Genomic DNA, 19,548 nt, shown 5'->3' with positions numbered 1-19,548 from the left:
GTCTTTGAGATTGAGTTATCTGGGTCTTTGAGATTGAGTTATCAGGGTCTTTGAAATTGAGTTATCTGGGTCGTTGAGATTGAGTTATCAGGGTCTTTGAGATTGAGTTATCAAGGTCTTTGAGATTGAGTTATCAGGGTCTTTAAGACTGAGTAATCAGGGTCTTTGAGACTGAGTAATCAGGGTCTTTGATATTGAGTTATCGCGGTCTTTGAGTTTCATTTATCTGGGTCTTTGAGATTGAGTTATCAGGGTTTTTCAGATTGAGTTATCTGGGTCTTTGAGATTGAGTTATCTGGGTCTTTGAGATTGAGTTATCTGGGTCTTTGAGATTGAGTTATCTGGGTCTTTCAGATTGAGTTATCTGGGTCTTTCAGATTGAGTTATCAGGGTCTTTGAGATTGAGTTATCTGGGAATTTGAGACTGAGTTATCAGGGTCTTTCAAATTGAGTTATCAGGGTCTTTGAGATTGAGTTATCAGGGTCTTTGAGATTGAGTTATCAGGGTCTTTGAGATTGAATTATCTGGGTCTTTGAGATTGAGTTATCAGGGTCTTTGAGATTGAGTTATCTGGGTCTTTGAGTTTCAGTTATCAGGGTCTTTGAGATTGAGTTATCAGGGTCTTTGAGATTGAGTTATCAAGGTCTTTGAGATTGAGTTATCAAGGTCTTTGAGATTGAGTTATCAGGGTCTTTGAGATTGAGTTATCTGGGTCTGAGACTGAGTTATCAGGGTCTTTCAAATTGAGTTATCAGGGTCTTTGAGATTGAGTTATCAGGGTCTTTGAGATTGAGTTATCTGGGTCTTTGAGATTGAGTTATCAGGGTCTTTGAGATTGAGTTATCTGGGTCTTTGAGATTGAGTTATCAGGGTCTTTGAGATTGAGTTATCAGGGTCTTTGAGATTGAGTTGTCTGGATATTTGAGATTGAGTTATCAGGGTCTTTGAGATTGAGTTATCAGGGTCTTTGAGATTGAGTTATCTGGGTCTTTGAGATTGAGTTATCTGGGTCTTTGAGATTGAGTTATCTGGGTCTTTCAGATTGAGTTATCAGGGTCTTTGAGATTGAGTTATCAGGGTCTTTGAGATTGAGTTATCAAGGTCTTTGAGATTGAGTTATCAAGGTCTTTGAGATTGAGTTATCAGGGTCTTTGAGATTGAGTTATCTGGGTCTGAGACTGAGTTATCTGGGTCTTTCAAATTGAGTTATCAGGGTCTTTGAGATTGAGTTATCTGGGTCTTTGAGATTGAGTTATCAGGGTCTTTGAGATTGAGTTATCAGGGTCTTTGAGATTGAGTTGTCTGGATATTTGAGATTGAGTTATCAGGGTCTTTGAAATTGAGTTATCTGGGTCTTTGAGATTGAGTTATCAGGGTCTTTCAGATTGAGTTATCAGGGTCTTTGAGATTCTGTTATCAGGGTCGTTGAGATTGAGTTATCAGGGTCTTTCAAATTGAGTTATCAGGGTCTTTGAGATTGTGTTATCAGGGTCTTTAAGACTGAGTAATCTGGGTCTTTGATATTGAGTTATCGCGGTCTTTGAGTTTCATTTATCTGGGTCTTTGAGATTGAGTTATCAAGGTCTTTGAGATTCTGTTGTCTGGGTTTTTTAGATTGAGTTATCAGGGTCTTTGAGCTTGAGTTATCAGGGTCTTTGAGATTCTGTTATCAGGGTCGTTGAGATTGAGTTATCAGGGTCTTTCAAATTGAGTTATCAGGGTCTTTGAGATTGTGTTATCAGGGTCTTTAAGACTGAGTAATCTGGGTCTTTGATATTGAGTTATCGCGGTCTTTGAGTTTCATTTATCTGGGTCTTTGAGATTGAGTTATCAGGGTCTTTGAGATTGAGTTATCTGGGTCTTTGAGATTGAGTTATCAGGGTCTTTGAGATAGAGTTATCTGGGTCTTTGAGATTGAGTTATCTGGGTCTTTGAGATTGAGTTATCTGGGTCTTTCAGATTGAGTTATCAGGGTCTTTCAGATTGAGTTATCAGGGTCTTTGAGATTTTATCAGGGTCGTTGAGATTGAGTTATCAGGGTCTTTGAGATTCTGTTATCTGGGTTTTTTAGATTGAGTTATCAGGGTCTTTGAGATTGAGTTATCTGGGTCTGAGACTGAGTTACCAGGGTCTTTGAGATTGAGTTATCAGGGTCTTTCCAATTGAGTTATCAGGGTCTTTGAGATTGTGTTATCAGGGTCTTTGAGATTGAGTTATCAGGGTCTTTGAGATTGAGTTATCTGGGTCTTTGAGATTGAGTTATCTGGGTCTTTGAGATTGAGTTATCAGGGTCTTTGAGATTGAGTTATCAGGGTCTTTGAGATTGAGTTATCAGGGTCTTTGAAATTGAGTTGTCTGGATATTTGAGATTGAGTTATCAGGGTCTTTGAAATTGAGTTGTCTGGATATTTGAGATTGAGTTATCAGGGTCTTTGAAATTGAGTTATCTGGGTCTTTGAGATTGAGTTATCAGGGTCTTTCAAATTGAGTTATCAGGGTCTTTGAGATTGTGTTATCAGGGTCTTTGAGATTGAGTTATCTGGGTCTTTGAGATTGAGTTATCTGGGTCTTTGAGATTGAGTTATCAGGGTCTTTGAAATTGAGTTATCTGGGTCGTTGAGATTGAGTTATCAGGGTCTTTGAGATTGAGTTATCAAGGTCTTTGAGATTGAGTTATCAGGGTCTTTAAGACTGAGTAATCAGGGTCTTTGATATTGAGTTATCGCGGTCTTTGAGTTTCATTTATCTGGGTCTTTGAGATTGAGTTATCAGGGTTTTTCAGATTGAGTTATCTGGGTCTTTGAGATTGAGTTATCTGGGTCTTTGAGATTGAGTTATCTGGGTCTTTCAGATTGAGTTATCTGGGTCTTTCAGATTGAGTTATCAGGGTCTTTGAGATTGAGTTATCTGGGAATTTGAGACTGAGTTATCAGGGTCTTTCAAATTGAGTTATCAGGGTCTTTGAGATTGAGTTATCAGGGTCTTTGAGATTGAGTTATCAGGGTCTTTGAGATTGAGTTATCTGGGTCTTTGAGATTGAGTTATCTGGGTCTTTGAGTTTCAGTTATCAGGGTCTTTGAGATTGAGTTATCAGGGTCTTTGAGATTGAGTTATCAAGGTCTTTGAGATTGAGTTATCAAGGTCTTTGAGATTGAGTTATCAGGGTCTTTGAGATTGAGTTATCTGGGTCTGAGACTGAGTTATCAGGGTCTTTCAAATTGAGTTATCAGGGTCTTTGAGATTGAGTTATCAGGGTCTTTGAGATTGAGTTATCTGGGTCTTTGAGATTGAGTTATCAGGGTCTTTGAGATTGAGTTATCTGGGTCTTTGAGATTGAGTTATCAGGGTCTTTGAGATTGAGTTATCAGGGTCTTTGAGATTGAGTTGTCTGGATATTTGAGATTGAGTTATCAGGGTCTTTGAGATTGAGTTATCTGGGTCTTTGAGATTGAGTTATCTGGGTCTTTGAGATTGAGTTATCAGGGTCTTTGAGATTGAGTTGTCTGGATATTTGAGATTGAGTTATCAAGGTCTTTGAGATTGAGTTATCAGGGTCTTTGAGATTGAGTTATCTCGGTCTGAGACTGAGTTATCTGGGTCTTTCAAATTGAGTTATCAGGGTCTTTGAGATTGAGTTATCAGGGTCTTTGAGATTGAGTTATCTGGGTCTTTGAGATTGAGTTATCAGGGTCTTTGAAATTGAGTTATCTGGGTCTTTGAGATTGAGTTATCAGGGTCTTTCAGATTGAGTTATCAGGGTCTTTGAGATTCTGTTATCAGGGTCGTTGAGATTGAGTTATCAGGGTCTTTCAAATTGAGTTATCAGGGTCTTTGAGATTGTGTTATCAGGGTCTTTAAGACTGAGTAATCTTGGTCTTTGATATTGAGTTATCGCGGTCTTTGAGTTTCATTTATCTGGGTCTTTGAGATTGAGTTATCAGGGTCTTTGAGATTGAGTTATCTGGGTCTTTGAGATTGAGTTATCTGGGTCTTTGAGATTGAGTTATCTGGGTCTTTGAGATTGAGTTATCAGGGTCTTTGAGATTGAGTTATCTGGGTCTTTGAGATTGAGTTATCTGGGTCTTTCAGATTGAGTTATCAGGGTCTTTGAGATTTTATCAGGGTCGTTGAGATTGAGTTATCAGGGTCTTTGAGATTCTGTTATCTGGGTTTTTTAGATTGAGTTATCAGGGTCTTTGAGATTGAGTTATCTGGGTCTGAGACTGAGTTACCAGGGTCTTTGAGATTGAGTTATCAGGGTCTTTCCAATTGAGTTATCAGGGTCTTTGAGATTGTGTTATCAGGGTCTTTGAGATTGAGTTATCAGGGTCTTTGAGATTGAGTTATCAGGGTCTTTGAGATTGAGTTATCTGGGTCTTTGAGATTGAGTTATCTGGGTCTTTGAGATTGAGTTATCTGGGTCTTTGAGATTGAGTTATCAGGGTCTTTGAAATTGAGTTGTCTGGATATTTGAGATTGAGTTATCAGGGTCTTTGAAATTGAGTTGTCTGGATATTTGAGATTGAGTTATCAGGGTCTTTGAAATTGAGTTATCTGGGTCTTTGAGATTGAGTTATCAGGGTCTTTCAAATTGAGTTATCAGGGTCTTTGAGATTGAGTTATCTGGGTCTTTGAGATTGAGTTATCTGGGTCTTTGAGATTGAGTTATCAGGGTCTTTGAGATTGAGTTATCAGGGTCTTTGAAATTGAGTTATCTGGGTCGTTGAGATTGAGTTATCAGGGTCTTTGAGATTGAGTTATCAAGGTCTTTGAGATTGAGTTATCAGGGTCTTTAAGACTGAGTAATCAGGGTCTTTGATATTGAGTTATCGCGGTCTTTGAGTTTCATTTATCTGGGTCTTTGAGATTGAGTTATCAGGGTTTTTCAGATTGAGTTATCTGGGTCTTTGAGATTGAGTTATCTGGGTCTTTGAGATTGAGTTATCTGGGTCTTTGAGATTCTGTTATCTGGGTTTTTTAGATTGAATTATCAGGGTCTTTGAGATTGAGTTATCTGGGTCTGAGACTGAGTTATCAGGGTCTTTGAGATTGAGTTATCAGGGTCTTTCAAATTGAGTTATCAGGGTCTTTGAGATTGAGTTATCAGGGTCTTTGAGATTGAGTTATCTGGGTCTTTGAGATTGAGTTATCAGGGTCTTTGAGATTGAGTTATCTGGGTCTTTGAGATTGAGTTATCTGGGTCTTTGAGATTGAGTTATCAGGGTCTTTGAGATTGAGTTGTCTGGATATTTGAGATTGAGTTATCAGGGTCTTTGAGATTCTGTTATCTGGGGTTTTTAGATTGAGTTATCAGGGTCTTTGAGATTGAGTTATCTGGGTCTTTGAGACTGAGGTATCAGGGTCTTTGAGATTGTGTTATCAGGGTCGTTGAGATTGAGTTATCAGGGTCTTTGAAATTGAGTTGTCTGGATATTTGAGATTGAGTTATCAGGGTCTTTGAGATTCTGTTATCTGGGGTTTTTAGATTGAGTTATCAGGGTCTTTGAGATTGAGTTATCAGGGTCTTTGAGATTTTGTTATCAGGGTCGTTGAGATTGAGTTATCAGGGTCTTTGAAATTGAGTTGTCTGGATATTTGAGATTGAGTTATCAGGGTCTTTGAGATTCTGTTATCTGGGGTTTTTAGATTGAGTTATCAGGGTCTTTGAGATTGAGTTATCAGGGTCTTTGAGATTGAGTAATCTGGGTCGTTGAGATTGAGTAATCTGGGTCTTTGAGACTGAGTTATCAGGGTCTTTGAGATTGAGTTATCAGGGTCTTTGAGATTGCGTTATCTGGGTCTTTGAGAGTGAGTAATCTGGGTCTTTGAGAGTGAGTAATCTGGGTCTTTGAGAGTGAGTAATCTGGGTCTTTGAGACTGAGTTATCAGGGTCTTTGAGATTGAGTTATCTGGGTCTTTGAAATTGAGTTATCAGGGTCTTTGAGATTGAGTTATCAGGGTCTTTGAGATTGAGTTATCAGGGTCTTTGAGATTCAGTTATCAGGGTCTTTGAGATTGACTTATCAGGGTCTTTGAGATTCAGTTATCTAGGTCTTTGAGTTTGAGTTATCAAAGTCTTTGAGATTGAGTTATCAGGGTCTTTAAGACTGAGTAATCTGGGTATTTGATATTGAGTTATCGCGGTCTTTGAGTTTCATTTATCTGGGTCTTTGAGATTGAGTTATCAGGGTCTTTGAGATTGAGTTATCTGGGTCTTTGAGATTCTGTTATCTGGGTTTTTTAGATTGAGTTATCAGGGTCTTTGAGATTGAGTTATCTGGCTCTGAGATTGAGTTATCTGGGTCTTTGAGATTGAGTTATCTGGGTCTTTGAGATTAAGTTATCTGGGTCTTTGAGATTAAGTTATCTGGTCTTTGAGATTAAGTTATCTGGGTCTTTGAGATTGAGTTATCTGGGTCTTTGAGATTCTGTTATCTGGGTCTTTGAGATTGAGTTATCAGGGTCTTTGAGACTGAGTTATCAGGGTCTTTCAGATTGAGTTATCAGTGTCTTTGAGACTGAATTATCTGGGTCTTTGAGACTGAGTTATCTGGGTCTTTGAGACTGAGTTATCTGGGTCTTTGAGATTGAGTTATCTGGTCTTTGAGATGGAGTTATCTGGGGCTTTGATTTTCAGTTACTTGGTTGTTCGGGACTGAGGTACCAGGACTATGTGTTCCACTTGTGCCTTCGCCGAGGTGTCAGGTGTCTGTACTAGAATTATTTTGCCTCTTCTCCTGCACTGGTCTTCAGCAATGCAGCTGGCACCGTGTCATGACCAGTAGACTTTGTAATTAACAGTGCCCTCTGCCAATTCTTGTGATCACACAATGTGAATCCCATTGACTGGAGGCTGCCATCTGTGATGCTGGGAACCTCAGGCGGAGTTCGAAATGGGACATCCACTGAGCTTTAAAGTCCCTTCTTCCACTGCTTATCATATAATGCTGTGTTGCATGACAGGAATATTCTGTCACCTTGAGTAATGTACTACACCTGGAAAACTAGGTGCAGTTTTGGTCTCCGAATCTAAGGATGGAGATACCTGAAGTGAAGATTCACTGTGCACAGTTCAGTCTCCATATCCCTCGGTTAGACCACACTCGGAGCACTGTGTACAGTTCCAGTCTGCATATCCCTCGGTTAGACCACACTCTGAGCACTGTGCACAGTGCAGTCTCCATATCCCTCGGTTAGACCACACTCGGAGCACTGTGTACAGTTCAGTCTCCATATCCCTCGGTTAGACCACACTCGGAGCACTGTGCACAGTTCAGTCTCCATATCCCTCGGTTAGACCACACTCGGAGCACTGTGTACAGTTCTGGTCTCCATATACCTCTGTTAGACCACACTTGGAGCACTGTGTACAGTTCAGTCTCCGTATCTCTCGGTCAGACCACACTCGGAGCACTGTGTGCAGTTCAGTCTCCATATCCCTCAGTTAGACAACACTTGGAGCACTGTGTACAGTTCTGGTCTCCATATCCCTCGGTTAGACTACACTTACAGCACTGTGTACAGTTCCGGTCTCCATATCCCTCAGTTAGACCACACTCGGAGCACTGTGTACAGTTCCAGTCTCCATATCCCTCGGTTAGACCACACTCGGAGCACTGTGTACAGTTCCGATCTCCATATCCCTCAGTTAGACCACACTCGGAGCACTGTGTACAGTTCCAGTCTCCATATCCCTCGGTTAGACCACACTCGGAGCACTGTGTACAGTTCCAGTCTCCATATCCCTCGGTTAGTCCACACTCGGAGCACTGTGTACAATTCCGTTCTCCATATCCCTCCGTTTGGCCACACTCGGAGCACTGTGTACAGTTCTGGTCTCTAGATCCCTCGGTTAGACCACACTCGGAGCACTGTGTACAGTTCCGATCTCCATATCCCTCAGTTAGACCACACTCGGAGCACTGTGTACAGTTCCAGTCTGCATATCCCTCGGTTAGACCACACTCTGAGCACTGTGCACAGTGCAGTCTCCATATCCCTCGGTTAGACCACACTCGGAGCACTGTGTACAGTTCAGTCTCCATATCCCTCGGTTAGACCACACTCGGAGCACTGTGCACAGTTCAGTCTCCATATCCCTCGGTTAGACCACACTCGGAGCACTGTGTACAGTTCTGGTCTCCATATACCTCTGTTAGACCACACTTGGAGCACTGTGTACAGTTCAGTCTCCGTATCTCTCGGTCAGACCACACTCGGAGCACTGTGTGCAGTTCAGTCTCCATATCCCTCAGTTAGACAACACTTGGAGCACTGTGTACAGTTCTGGTCTCCATATCCCTCGGTTAGACTACACTTACAGCACTGTGTACAGTTCCGGTCTCCATATCCCTCAGTTAGACCACACTCGGAGCACTGTGTACAGTTCAGTCTCCATATCCCTCGGTTAGACCACACTCGGAGCACTGTGTACAGTTCTGGTCTCCATATACCTCTGTTAGACAACACTTGGAGCACTGTGTACAGTTCTGGTCTCCATATCCCTCGGTTAGACTACACTTACAGCACTGTGTACAGTTCCGGTCTCCATATCCCTCAGTTAGACCACACTCGGAGCACTGTGTACAGTTCCAGTCTCCATATCCCTCGGTTAGACCACACTCGGAGCACTGTGTACAGTTTCAGTCTCCATATCCCTCGGTTAGACCACACTCGGAGCACTGTGTACAGTTCCGATCTCCATATCCCTCAGTTAGACCACACTCGGAGCACTGTGTACAGTTCCAGTCTCCATATCCCTCGGTTAGACCACACTCGGAGCACTGTGTACAGTTCCAGTCTCCATATCCCTCGGTTAGTCCACACTCGGAGCACTGTGTACAATTCCGTTCTCCATATCCCTCCGTTTGGCCACACTCGGAGCACTGTGTACAGTTCTGGTCTCTAGATCCCTCGGTTAGACCACACTCGGAGCACTGTGTACAGTTCCGATCTCCATATCCCTCAGTTAGACCACACTCGGAGCACTGTGTCCAGTTCCAGTCTCCATATCCCTCGGTTAGACCACACTCGGAGCACTGTGTACAGTTCCGATCTCCATATCCCTCAGTTAGACCACACTCGGAGCACTGTGTCCAGTTCCAGTCTCCATATCCCTCAGTTAGACCACACTCGGAGCACTGTGTCCAGTTCCAGTCTCCATATCCCTCGGTTAGACCACACTCGGAGCACTGTGTACAGTTCCAGTCTCCATATCCCTCGGTTAGTCCACACTCGGAGCACTGTGTACAATTCCGTTCTCCATATCCCTCCGTTTGGCCACACTCGGAGCACTGTGTACAGTTCTGGTCTCTAGATCCCTCGGTTAGACCACACTCGGAGCACTGTGTACAGTTCCGGTCTCCATCTCCCTCGGTTAGACCACACTCTGAGCACTGTGCACAGTTCAGTCTCCATATCCCTCGGTTAGACCACACTCGGAGCACCGTGTACAGTTCCGGTCTCCGTAACCCTCGGTTAGACCACACTCGGAGTACTGTGTACAGTTCTGGTCTCCATGTACCTCTGTTAGACCACACTTGGAGCAATGTGCACTGTTCTGGTCTCCATATCCCTTGGTTAGACCACTCTCGGAGCACTGTGTACAGTTCCAGTCTCTATTTCCCTCAGTTAGACCACACTTGGAGCACTGTGCTCAGTTCTGGTCTCCATATCCCTTGGTTAGACCACACTCGGAGCACTGTGTACAGTTCTTCTCTCCATATACCTTGTATAGACCACACTTGGAGCACTGTGCAGAGTTCTTCTCTCCATATACCTTGTATAGACCACACTTGGAGCACTGTGCACAGTTCTGGTCTCCATATCCCTTGGTTAGACCACTCTCGGAGCACTGTGTACAGTTCCAGTCTCTATTTCCCTCAGTTAGACCACACTTGGAGCACTGTGCTCAGTTCTGGTCTCCATATCCCTTGGTTAGACCACACTCGGAGCACTGTGTACAGTTCTTCTCTCCATATACCTTGTATAGACCACACTTGGAGCACTGTGCAGAGTTCTTCTCTCCATATACCTTGTATAGACCAGACTTGGAGCACTGTGCACAGTTCTGGTCTCCATATCCCTTGGTTAGACTACACTCGGAGCACTGTGTACAGTTCTGGTCTCCATATCCCTTGGTTAGACCACACTTGGAGCGCTGTGCACAGTTCCGGTCTCCATATCCCTCGGTTAGACCACACTCGGAGCACTGTGTACAGTTCTTCTCTCCATATACCTTGTATAGACCACACTTGGAGCACTGTGCAGAGTTCTGCTCTCCATATCCCTTGGTTAGACCACACTTGGAGCACTATGTACAGTTCTGCTCTCCATATATCTTGTATAGACCACACTCACAGCACTGTGCTCAGTTCTGGTCTCCATATCCCTCGGTTAGACCACACTCGGAGCACTGTGCACAGTTCCAGTCTCCATATCCCTCGGTTAGACCACACTCTGAGCACTGTGTACAGTTCCGGTCTCCATATCCCTCGGTTAGACCACACTCGGAGCACTGTGCACAGTTCCAGTCTCCATATCCCTCGGTTAGACCACACTCTGAGCACTGTGTACAGTTCTGGTCTCCATATCCCTCGGTTAGACCACACTCTGAGCACTGTGTACAGTTCTGGTCTCCATATCCCTCGGTTAGACCACACTCGGAGCACTGTGCACAGTTCTGGTCTCCATATCCCTCGGTTGGACCACACTCGGAGCACTGTGCACAGTTCTGATCTCCACATTATAAAAAGGATATCGGGACACTGGAGAAGTTGCAAAAGCAGATTTACTGGAATGATACCAGAACTGAGAGGTTATAACTATCAGGAAAGATTGACCAGGCTGGGGCTCTTTTCTCTAGAAAAGAGAAGGCTGAGGGGGGACCTGATAGAGGTCTTTAAGATTATGAAAGGGGTTCGATCGGGTAGACGTAGAGAAGGTGTTTCCATTTGCGGACGAGACCAGAACTAGGGGGGGCATCAATATAAGACGGTCACTAATAAATCCAATGGGGGAATTCAGGAGAACCGTCTTTCCACAGAGAGTGGGGAGAATGTGGGACTCGCTCCCACAGGGAGTGGTTGAGGTGAATAGTATTGATGTATTTAAGAGGGGGGAGCTGGATAAAGACAAGAGGGAGAAAGGAATAGAAGGATATGGTGATGGGGGTGAGATGGAGAGGGGGTGGGGGGGGGTGCTCATGGGAGCAGATGGGCCGAATGGTCTGTCTCTTTGCTGTATATTCCACGTAGAACGAGGTATTGTTGGACAGTCTCTGAGCAGCACTGGGTTGGCCGTGGGGAGGGGGCTGAAAATCCGAGGACCCGAGGCGGGGACAGAAACGTGGGATGAAATTCTTTCCACGAGGCTTTCATTCCCCTCCGGGAGGCCGATCGACTGTGGGTGGCTGCGCGGAGGTGACAACCGGAAGCAACAGTGGGTGGGGGGGGTGGGGGGGGTGGGGGGGTGCGGGGACCGGGAGGCAGAACTTTCTGGGATGAATGCCGGGCCCTGTTTTACGGCTCGTCTGCGCCCGGGTTGAGCATGGCCTCCAGTCCAAACTCCCAAGCCAAATAGACAAAGCAGGGGACTTCGCAAATCCAGCGGTGATAGGCAGTGCAGAGGTCATCGTTCCATCGCTTAGCGTCGAAACGCGCCCCCTTGGTGACACAGTGCTCCACTCCCGGATTGTTCGGCTCCCCCCTGGCCCAAAACCTGTCGAGAAAGATCACGTTCGCAACCTCAGTGTCATATTTAACCCCCCCACCGCGAGGAGATGCCGACCACATGTCCGCACCGTCACTGAACCCGCCTGTTTCCACCTCCGTGACATCACCCCGACTCCGCCCCCGCCTCGGCTCATCGGCAACTGAAACCCTCACCCGTGCCTTCGTTCCCCTCGAGACTCGACTATCCCGACGCTCTCCCGGCTGCTTTCTCCCACATTCCGCCCTCCCCAAACTCCAGCTCATCCCAAAACTCACCCCGTGTCCTAACTCTCACCGAGTCCCGTTCACCCGTCTCCCCCCTGTGCTCGCTGACCTTCACCGGCTCCCGGTCCGGTAACACCTCGATTATAAAATTCTCATCCTCGTTTTCAAATCACTCCATGGACCCTCACTCCCCCCTCCCTATCTCAGTAACCTCCTCCAGCCCCTACACCCCTCCCTATCTCTGTAACCTCCTCCAGCCATTACACCCCTCCCTATCTCTGCAACCTCCTCCAGCCCCTACACCCCTCCCTATCTCTGTAACCTCCTCCAGCCCCCTACAACCCTCCCTATCTCTGTAACCTCCTCCAGCCCCTACAACCCTCCCTATCTCTGTAACCTCCTCCAGCCCCCTACAACCCTCCCTATCTCTGTAACCTCCTCCAGCCCCTACAACCCTCCCTATCTCTGTAACTTCCTCCAGCCCCCTACAACCCTCTGAGATCTCTGTGCTCCTCCAATTCCGATTTCTTGAGCATCCCCCGATTTTCCGAGTCACCTTCTGTTCCGCATGCTCTATTGAAACAGCCTCGGATGTTCGGTTACATTTAACGCACTACACAAACAGAACTTGTGGTTGTTGTTGTGTTACGGAGGCCCCAGTTCAGCGGGAATCCTGGGAATGTCGATTGATGTTTCCATTCCTTACGCGGCCATCATCGGGAAGGCCCTCGTTCCTCGCCCATCACCTGCACGTTGGTGTTGAACGGGAGTCTGGGCACTAGGCCGGGAACCCAGCCAGGGCGTTTCCTGCTGTGTGCGTGCATGTGTGTGAGGGCCTCGGTCCCACACGGAGTGCGAGCAGGCTAACTCAGCACTAGGCCGGGATTGCAGCCTGGGACTTTCCTGCTCCGTGTGTATGTGTGTGGGCCTTGGCTCCCACACGGAGTGCAAGCAGGCTAACTCAGCACTAGGCCGGGATTGCAGCCTGGGACTTTCCTGCTCCGTGTGTATGTGTGTGGGCCTTGGCTCCCACACGGAGTGCGAGCAGGCTAACTCAGCACTAGGCCGGGATTGCAGCCTGGGACTTTCCTGCCCTGCCATGGCAACTCACCCGGTCACTAAGGGATCCCCGTTCACCCAGCGGTAAACACCATCAACATGCAGGTCAGTTAGCCCAATCCAACGCTTCTCAAAATCCAGGTTTGCTATGAAGTCCTGGAATTAAATAGAGAGAGGAAAACTCAGTGAAACCACTGGCGGTGCCCACCTGGGATCTGTGCGAAGATCCACAATCTCTTCCCGTTCTCAGATTGTTTTTTAACTTCATGAAAAATTATTCATGCACAAAAAAAAACCCACCAGAATATTGGCCTACCTCCAATCTGGGGCCTCTCTAGCCCCCTCGCACACTCCTGTATCTGGGGAGGTCTCTCTAACCCCCCTCTCTCTCTCCTGTATCTGGGGAGGTTCCTCTAACCCTGCCCCCCTCTCTCACTCCTGTATCTGTGGAGGTCCCTCTAAACCCTCTCTCTCTCTCTCCTGTATCTGGGGGGGTCCCTCTAACCCCTCTCTCACACTCCTGTATCTGGGGGGGTCCCTCTAACACCCCTCCCTCACACTCCTGTATCTGGGGAGGTCCCTGTAACCCCCTCTCTCTCACACCCCTGTATCTGGGAGGTCCCTCTAACCCCTCTCTCACACTCCTGTATCTGCAGAGGTCCCTCTAACACCCCTCTCTCACACACCTGTACCTGGGGAGCTCCCTCTAACACCCCTCTCTCACACTCCTGTATCTGGGGAGGACCCTCTAACACCCCTCTCTCACACTCCTGTATCTGGGGCGGTCCCTCTAACCCCTCTCTCTCTCTCTCCTGTATCTGGGGAGGTTCCTCTAACCCTGCCCCCCTCTCTCACTCCTGTATCTGGGGAGGTCCCTCTAACCACCACACGCCCCACCCCCTCATCTCACACTCCTATAACCAGCAAGGTCCTCTAATCCCTTCTCTCACATTCCCTCGGTACTGACCCTCCGAAAGTGCGGTCCTCCTTCAGTACTGACCCTCCGACAGTGCGGCACTCCCACAGTTTTGACCCTCCGACAGTGCGGCACTCCCTCAGTACTGACCCTCCGACAGTGCGGCACTCCCTCAGTACTGACCCTCCGACAGTGCGGCACTCCCTCAGCACTGACCCTCGGACTGTGCGGCATTCCCTCAGTACTGACCCTCCGACAGTGCGGCACTCCCTCAGTACTGACCCTCCGACAGTGCGGCACTCCCTCAGTACTGGCCCTCCGACAGTGCGGCGCTCCCTCAGTACTGACCCTCCGACAGTGCGGCGCTCCCTCAGTACTGACCCTCCGACAGTGCGGCGCTCCTTCAGTACTGACCCTCCGACAGTGCGGCGCTCCCTCAGTACTGACCCTCCGACAGTGCGGAGCTCCCTCAGTACTGACCCTGTGACAGTGTGGCACTCCTTCAGTACTGACCCTCCGACAGTGCGGCACTCCCTCAGTGCTGACCGTCTGACAGTGCGGAGCTCTCTCAGTACTGACCCTGTGACAGTGTGGCACTCCCTCAGTACTGACCCTCTGACAGTGTGGCACTCCCTCAGTACTGACCCTGTGACAGTGTGGCACTCCTTCAGTACTGACCCTCAGACAGTGCGGAGCTCCCTCAGTACTGACCCTCCGAGCGTGCAGAGCTCCCTCAGTACTGACCCTCCGAGCGTGCAGAGCTCCCTCAGTACTGACCCTGTGACAGTGTGGCACTCCCTCAGTACTGACTCTCCGACAGTGCAGAGCTCCCTCAGTACTGACCCTGTGACAGTGTGGCACTCCCTCAGTACTGACCCTCCGACAGTGCGGCGCTCCCTCAGTACTGACTCTCCGACAGTGCGGCGCTCCCTCAGTACTGACCCTCCGACAGTGCGGCGCTCCCTCAGTACTGACCCTCCGACAGTGCGGCGCTCCCTCAGTACTGACCCTCTGACAGTGCGGCATCGCTCAGTCCTAGCGAACGGGGAGCATCGGGCCTGGTTTATGAGGCTCGAGTCTTGGGAGTGGGGCCTGACCCCCAATGGCCTTTTGACCCCAAGCGCTGCCGGGTGAGGCGAGACCTATATGACGTGAGGCCAAAGCGGAGGAAACCAATCCTTTCTGAGGCAGCCTGGGGGATCAACAAGGCCCGAGGCTTCTACCTGACCAGTGAGGTAGGCCGAGAGTGACAACACGTACGGGACAGTGAGAGGTAGCTGTGATAGGTCAGGTGTGTGCTACCATGACCGGAGAGGACGTACTTTGACCCTACCTGTTCACCTGGGGTCTTCACGATGACGAGGGTGGCATTAAGCCTGGCACAGGATTTGTTGGCGTTGAACCAATCAGTTAGGTTTGTTGAGAAGTAATAGCAAGTCTTGTTGTACACTGACCAGCCACTGGGACAGGCAATGCTGCATCCATCTAGTCCGGACGTCAAGAAACAAGTCAACAGGAGAATGCAGGCAATTCACCACAACAACTTGCATTTATATAGCAACTTTAACGTAGTAGAAAACCTCCCGGGGTGCTTCACGGGGTCGGGGGGGGGGGGGTTCAATTCGAGAAAATTAACCCACTTGCCCGACGGAATCCGTCAAACGCCTTCAACATTCACTCCCTCCGCCACCAGGTGCAGCAGAGCGAAACCATCTGCAAGATGCACTGCAGCAAGCCGGCCCAGGCCGCTTCGACAGCGCCGCCCAAACCCGCCACCTCTCCCGCCTCGAAGGGCAAGGGCAGCGGGTGCTTGGGAGCACCACCGCCTGCAAGCTCCCCTCCGAGCCGCACGCCGCCCCGACCCGGAACTGTATCGGCCCTTCCCTTCGCCGTCGCTGGGTCACAATCCCATAACTCCCGTGCTAACCGCACTCTGGGTGCGCCGGCCCCACACGGGCTGCAGCGGTTCAAGAAGACGGATCACCTTCTCGAGGGGCATTAAGGGAGGCGGGGGGGGGGGGGGGCGATGACAAAATGCCGGTCCTGGCCAGCAACGCCTGGCTCCCGAGAATGAACAAAACCCACCCGCAAAACCTCACGCAATTTGAGATCGGAAGAACGAAAAGGAGACCTGTTCTCGAATTGCGGGAGGGGGGTTGCGGGAACGGCGGGTGATTGGAGAGGGGAGATCCACGGCCCAGCTCCCACCTCTCATGCCTCCTTCGGCACGTGGCATTGACCGGATGGAGCTCTCATACTTACTGTCAATCGCACTGTTCAACAATTTCCGAGCACCAGCAACAGTTCGGCCGTGACTGTGGTTGATTTGCGTGAGGTTCGCGAGCAGATTGCTGTAGCCTTGTCTGAGCTGGTTGCTAGTTCTCTGCAATCCCTGGTAAGTTTGGTTAAGGACAATGGTTTTGTGCAGGAGGTAAATCAGGCCTAGAGGTCGGGGGGGGGGGGGGGGGGTGGGTGGGGGAGGGAGGGAGGTGGGGAGTGGAGGGTAAAGTTCACGGTCAACACCGAGGTGACAACCTTCTGCCATGCCGTGCCCGCGACCGAGAATTGAGAGCTACAACCCGTAACGGGGGCGCAAAGACGCGCGTTAGGGGTTTGCCACCGACTTGGGGGTGGCGGGGGAAGGCGAGGGGGTAAGGGAGTGTTCGTAATCTGTCTCGGTAAGTCTCGCGCCGTCCAGCTCCCAAAAAATAAAATAGCCGGTGGCTTTCTCCAAAACCGAACCCCAGATAAAACCCTCCGATTCCCTCCTCGTCTCCACACCCCCCCCCCCCACCGCCCGCCAATCCCCTCATACCCTCCTCCGCATCCCCCTTCCCTGCACCCCCCCCCCAACCCCTCGCTCCCTCCTCCTGCTCTCTCGCCTCCGAGTAGGAGAGTGTAAAGTGACAACTTACCAGGGAGCATAACTGAAATGGTAATGATGGTGAACACCCCAGAGAGGATATTAAAGGACCAGCGCCTCATGAACTCTGACAAAAAAGCAGGAGAGAGGCATGGATCGGGGACAGCTCCGAGTTTCGTTACTGCCCTTTTACACAGTCTACAAATGATCATTCCGCTAACATTCCTTCATCCCCAAACCGTGGGACTCCTCATTGTCCAGTGCGAACATTGTGAAACACCGCCCCCCACCCCCCCCCCCGTGCTCCGCGGCTGTTTACGATTTGTTACCTGTGAAATTCATATGGTCGGTCACTCAGCCTAGCCACGCCTCACGTCTGTGCAGGTAATCGGCACCCCGGTCTGCGTCAGTCACTGCGTGATCCTCCGGGGCGCTGCCTCACATCCACTGTCGGTGCAGGCTCGCTCTCGCCCAAGAGTCCAGGTGAATCGGCCGGCAGTCCGCGATTCGGGAGCAGCCCCTGTCGCCACCGGATTGACGTCGTTTACAACCGATTTCTTCAAACTCAGCTGTGATGCAGCAGAACACAGTCACGGGGTTAGATACAGAGTAAAGCTCCCTCTACACTGGAGGAGGTTACAGACATAGGGAGGGTTGTAGGGGCTGGAGGAGGTTACAGAGATAGGGAGGGTTGTAGGGGCTGGAGGAGGTTCCAGAGATAGGGAGGGTTGTAGGGGCTGGAGGAGGCTACAGAGATAGGGAGGGTTGTAGGGGCTGGAGGAGGTTACAGAGATAGGGAGGGTTGCAGGGGCTGGAGGAGGCTACAGAGATAGGGAGGGTTGTAGGGGCTGGAGGAGGTTACAGAGATAAGGAGGAGGGAGCGAGGGGCCATGGAGGGATTTGAAAACGAGGATGAGAATTTTTAAATCGAGGTGTTACCGGACCGGGAGCCGGTAGAGGTCAGCGAGCACAGGGGGTGACGGGTGAACGGGACTCGGTGAGTGTTCGGACACAGGGGCGGGAAGCAGCAAGAGTTTTGGGATGAGCTGAAGATTACGGAGGGTGGAATGTTGGAGAAAGCAGCTGGGAGAGCGTCGGGAATGGTCAAGTCTGGAGATGACGAGAGCACAGATGAGGGTTTCAGCAGTCGATGAGCTGAGACGGGGACGGAGCCGGGAGATATTTAGGGAGGTGGGAACGGGCGGTGTTGGTGACAGCACGGATATGTGGTCGGAATCTCAGTATCTACCCGGAGAGCAACCCCAGATTCTCCAATTCAGCTCGGTGACTGTGACGGGGATGGGCGAGGGGTGGAGGGACCCCCGTGTCACCCTCGCTGGACCCTCACGGAGAGCCGCAGTCCCATCGTCGTGACTCGGAGCCGTCCCCCCATCACTCTACCCTCCACACCCCGGTCGATCAGTGACCTCCGTCTCTCCTCCTCCCTCGACCCAGACGATCCCCCCCTCCCCGACTCCTCTCCTCTCCTCTCCCTCGACCCAGACGATCCCCCCCTCCCCGACTCCTCTCCTCCCTCGACCCAGACGATCCCCCCCCCTCCCCGACTCCTCTCCTCCCTCGACTCAGGCGATCCCCCCCTCCCCGACTCCTCTCCTCCCTCGACCCAGACGATCCCCCCCTCCCCGACTCCTCTCCTCTCCCTCGACCCAGACGATCCCCACCCCCGACTCCTCTCCTCTCCCTCGACCCAGACGATCCCCCCCCCCCCTCCCCGACTCCTCTCCTCCCTCGACTCAGGCGATCCCCCCCCCTCCCCGACTCCTCTCCTCCCTCGACTCAGGCGATCCCCCCCTCCCCGACTCCTCTCCTCCCTCGACCCAGACGATCCCCCCCTCCCCGACTCCTCTCCTCTCCCTCGACCCAGACGATCCCCACCCCCGACTCCTCTCCTCTCCCTCGACCCAGACGATCCCCCCCCCCTCCCCGACTCCTCTCCTCCCTCGACTCAGGCGATCCCCCCCTCCCCGACTCCTCTCCTCCCTCGACCCAGACGATCCCCCCCTCCCCGACTCCTCTCCTCTCCCTCGACCCAGACGATCCCCACCCCCGACTCCTCTCCTCTCCCTCGACCCAGACGATCCCCCCCCCCTCCCCGACTCCTCTCCTCCCTCGACTCAGGCGATCCCCCCCTCCCCGACTCCTCTCCTCCCTCGACCCAGACGATCCCCCCCTCCCCGACTCCTCTCCTCTCCCTCGACCCAGACGATCCCCACCCCCGACTCCTCTCCTCTCCCTCGACCCAGACGATCCCCCCCCCCTCCCCGACTCCTCTCCTCCCTCGACTCAGGCGATCCCCCCCCTCCCCGACTCCTCTCCTCCCTCGACCCAGACGATGCCACCCTCCCCGACTCCGCTCCTGAACGGATGTCTGCAGCCTGAGGGGTAAATTCCCCGCTGAGGTCTTGCAGCCTCTCTCTCTCTCTCTGTCCCGAGGGTCTGTGGTGTGAGGTGAGGTGAGGTTTCCCGGGGAAGGCTGGGACAGTCTGCGGTGTCGGCTCTCCCGTGTGTTCTGTTATTTTGTCCTGGAGAATCCTTCATTCCGCTCACCGTCCACCTTCACATCACTTGGTACATTTGTGTTAAAATCAATAACACATTGAACTCCGAAACACTGGAGATAGACACAGGGCTGGTGTGTTCACCCTCACACTCTCTCCCTCTCTCTCTCTGTCTCTCTCTCTTTCTGTCTGTCTTTCTGTCTGTCTTTCACTTTCTCTCTTTCTCTCTCTCTTTCTGTCTGCCTTTCACTTTC

At 50.3% G+C, this 19,548-nt stretch overlaps 1 protein-coding gene across 4 annotated transcripts in view; it reads right to left on the bottom strand.

The window, feature by feature from the left end:
• Nucleotides 1-10,772: 10,772 nt before the first annotated feature.
• The window catches only part of LOC137362556 (CD209 antigen-like protein C), a 14,508-nt gene continuing 5,732 nt past the window's right edge, over nt 10,773-19,548 (bottom strand). For 2 of the 4 annotated variants that reach the window (XM_068026950.1, XM_068026949.1), the window contains exons 2-7: nt 17,105-17,344; nt 16,828-16,902; nt 16,175-16,354; nt 15,246-15,397; nt 13,049-13,152; nt 10,773-11,719 (exon numbers count right to left, since the gene is read on the bottom strand). In XM_068026950.1, coding sequence (XP_067883051.1) covers nt 11,521-11,719; nt 13,049-13,152; nt 15,246-15,397; nt 16,175-16,354; nt 16,828-16,902; nt 17,105-17,117 — 723 coding nt within the window. In that variant the 5' untranslated portion in view covers nt 17,118-17,344 and the 3' untranslated portion in view covers nt 10,773-11,520. Of the gene's footprint in view, nt 11,720-13,048; nt 13,153-15,245; nt 15,398-16,174; nt 16,355-16,827; nt 16,903-17,104; nt 17,345-19,343 lie in introns of all 4 variants that reach the window. The other 2 variants (XM_068026948.1, XM_068026951.1) reach the window with 2 other exon arrangements.

The sequence above is a fragment of the Heterodontus francisci genome, unplaced genomic scaffold (genome assembly GCF_036365525.1).
Source record: "Heterodontus francisci isolate sHetFra1 unplaced genomic scaffold, sHetFra1.hap1 HAP1_SCAFFOLD_545, whole genome shotgun sequence".
NCBI lineage: Eukaryota > Metazoa > Chordata > Chondrichthyes > Heterodontiformes > Heterodontidae > Heterodontus > Heterodontus francisci.
The sequence above is the reverse complement of the archived record's forward strand: the minus strand, read 5'-3'. Positions and strand labels throughout refer to the sequence as shown.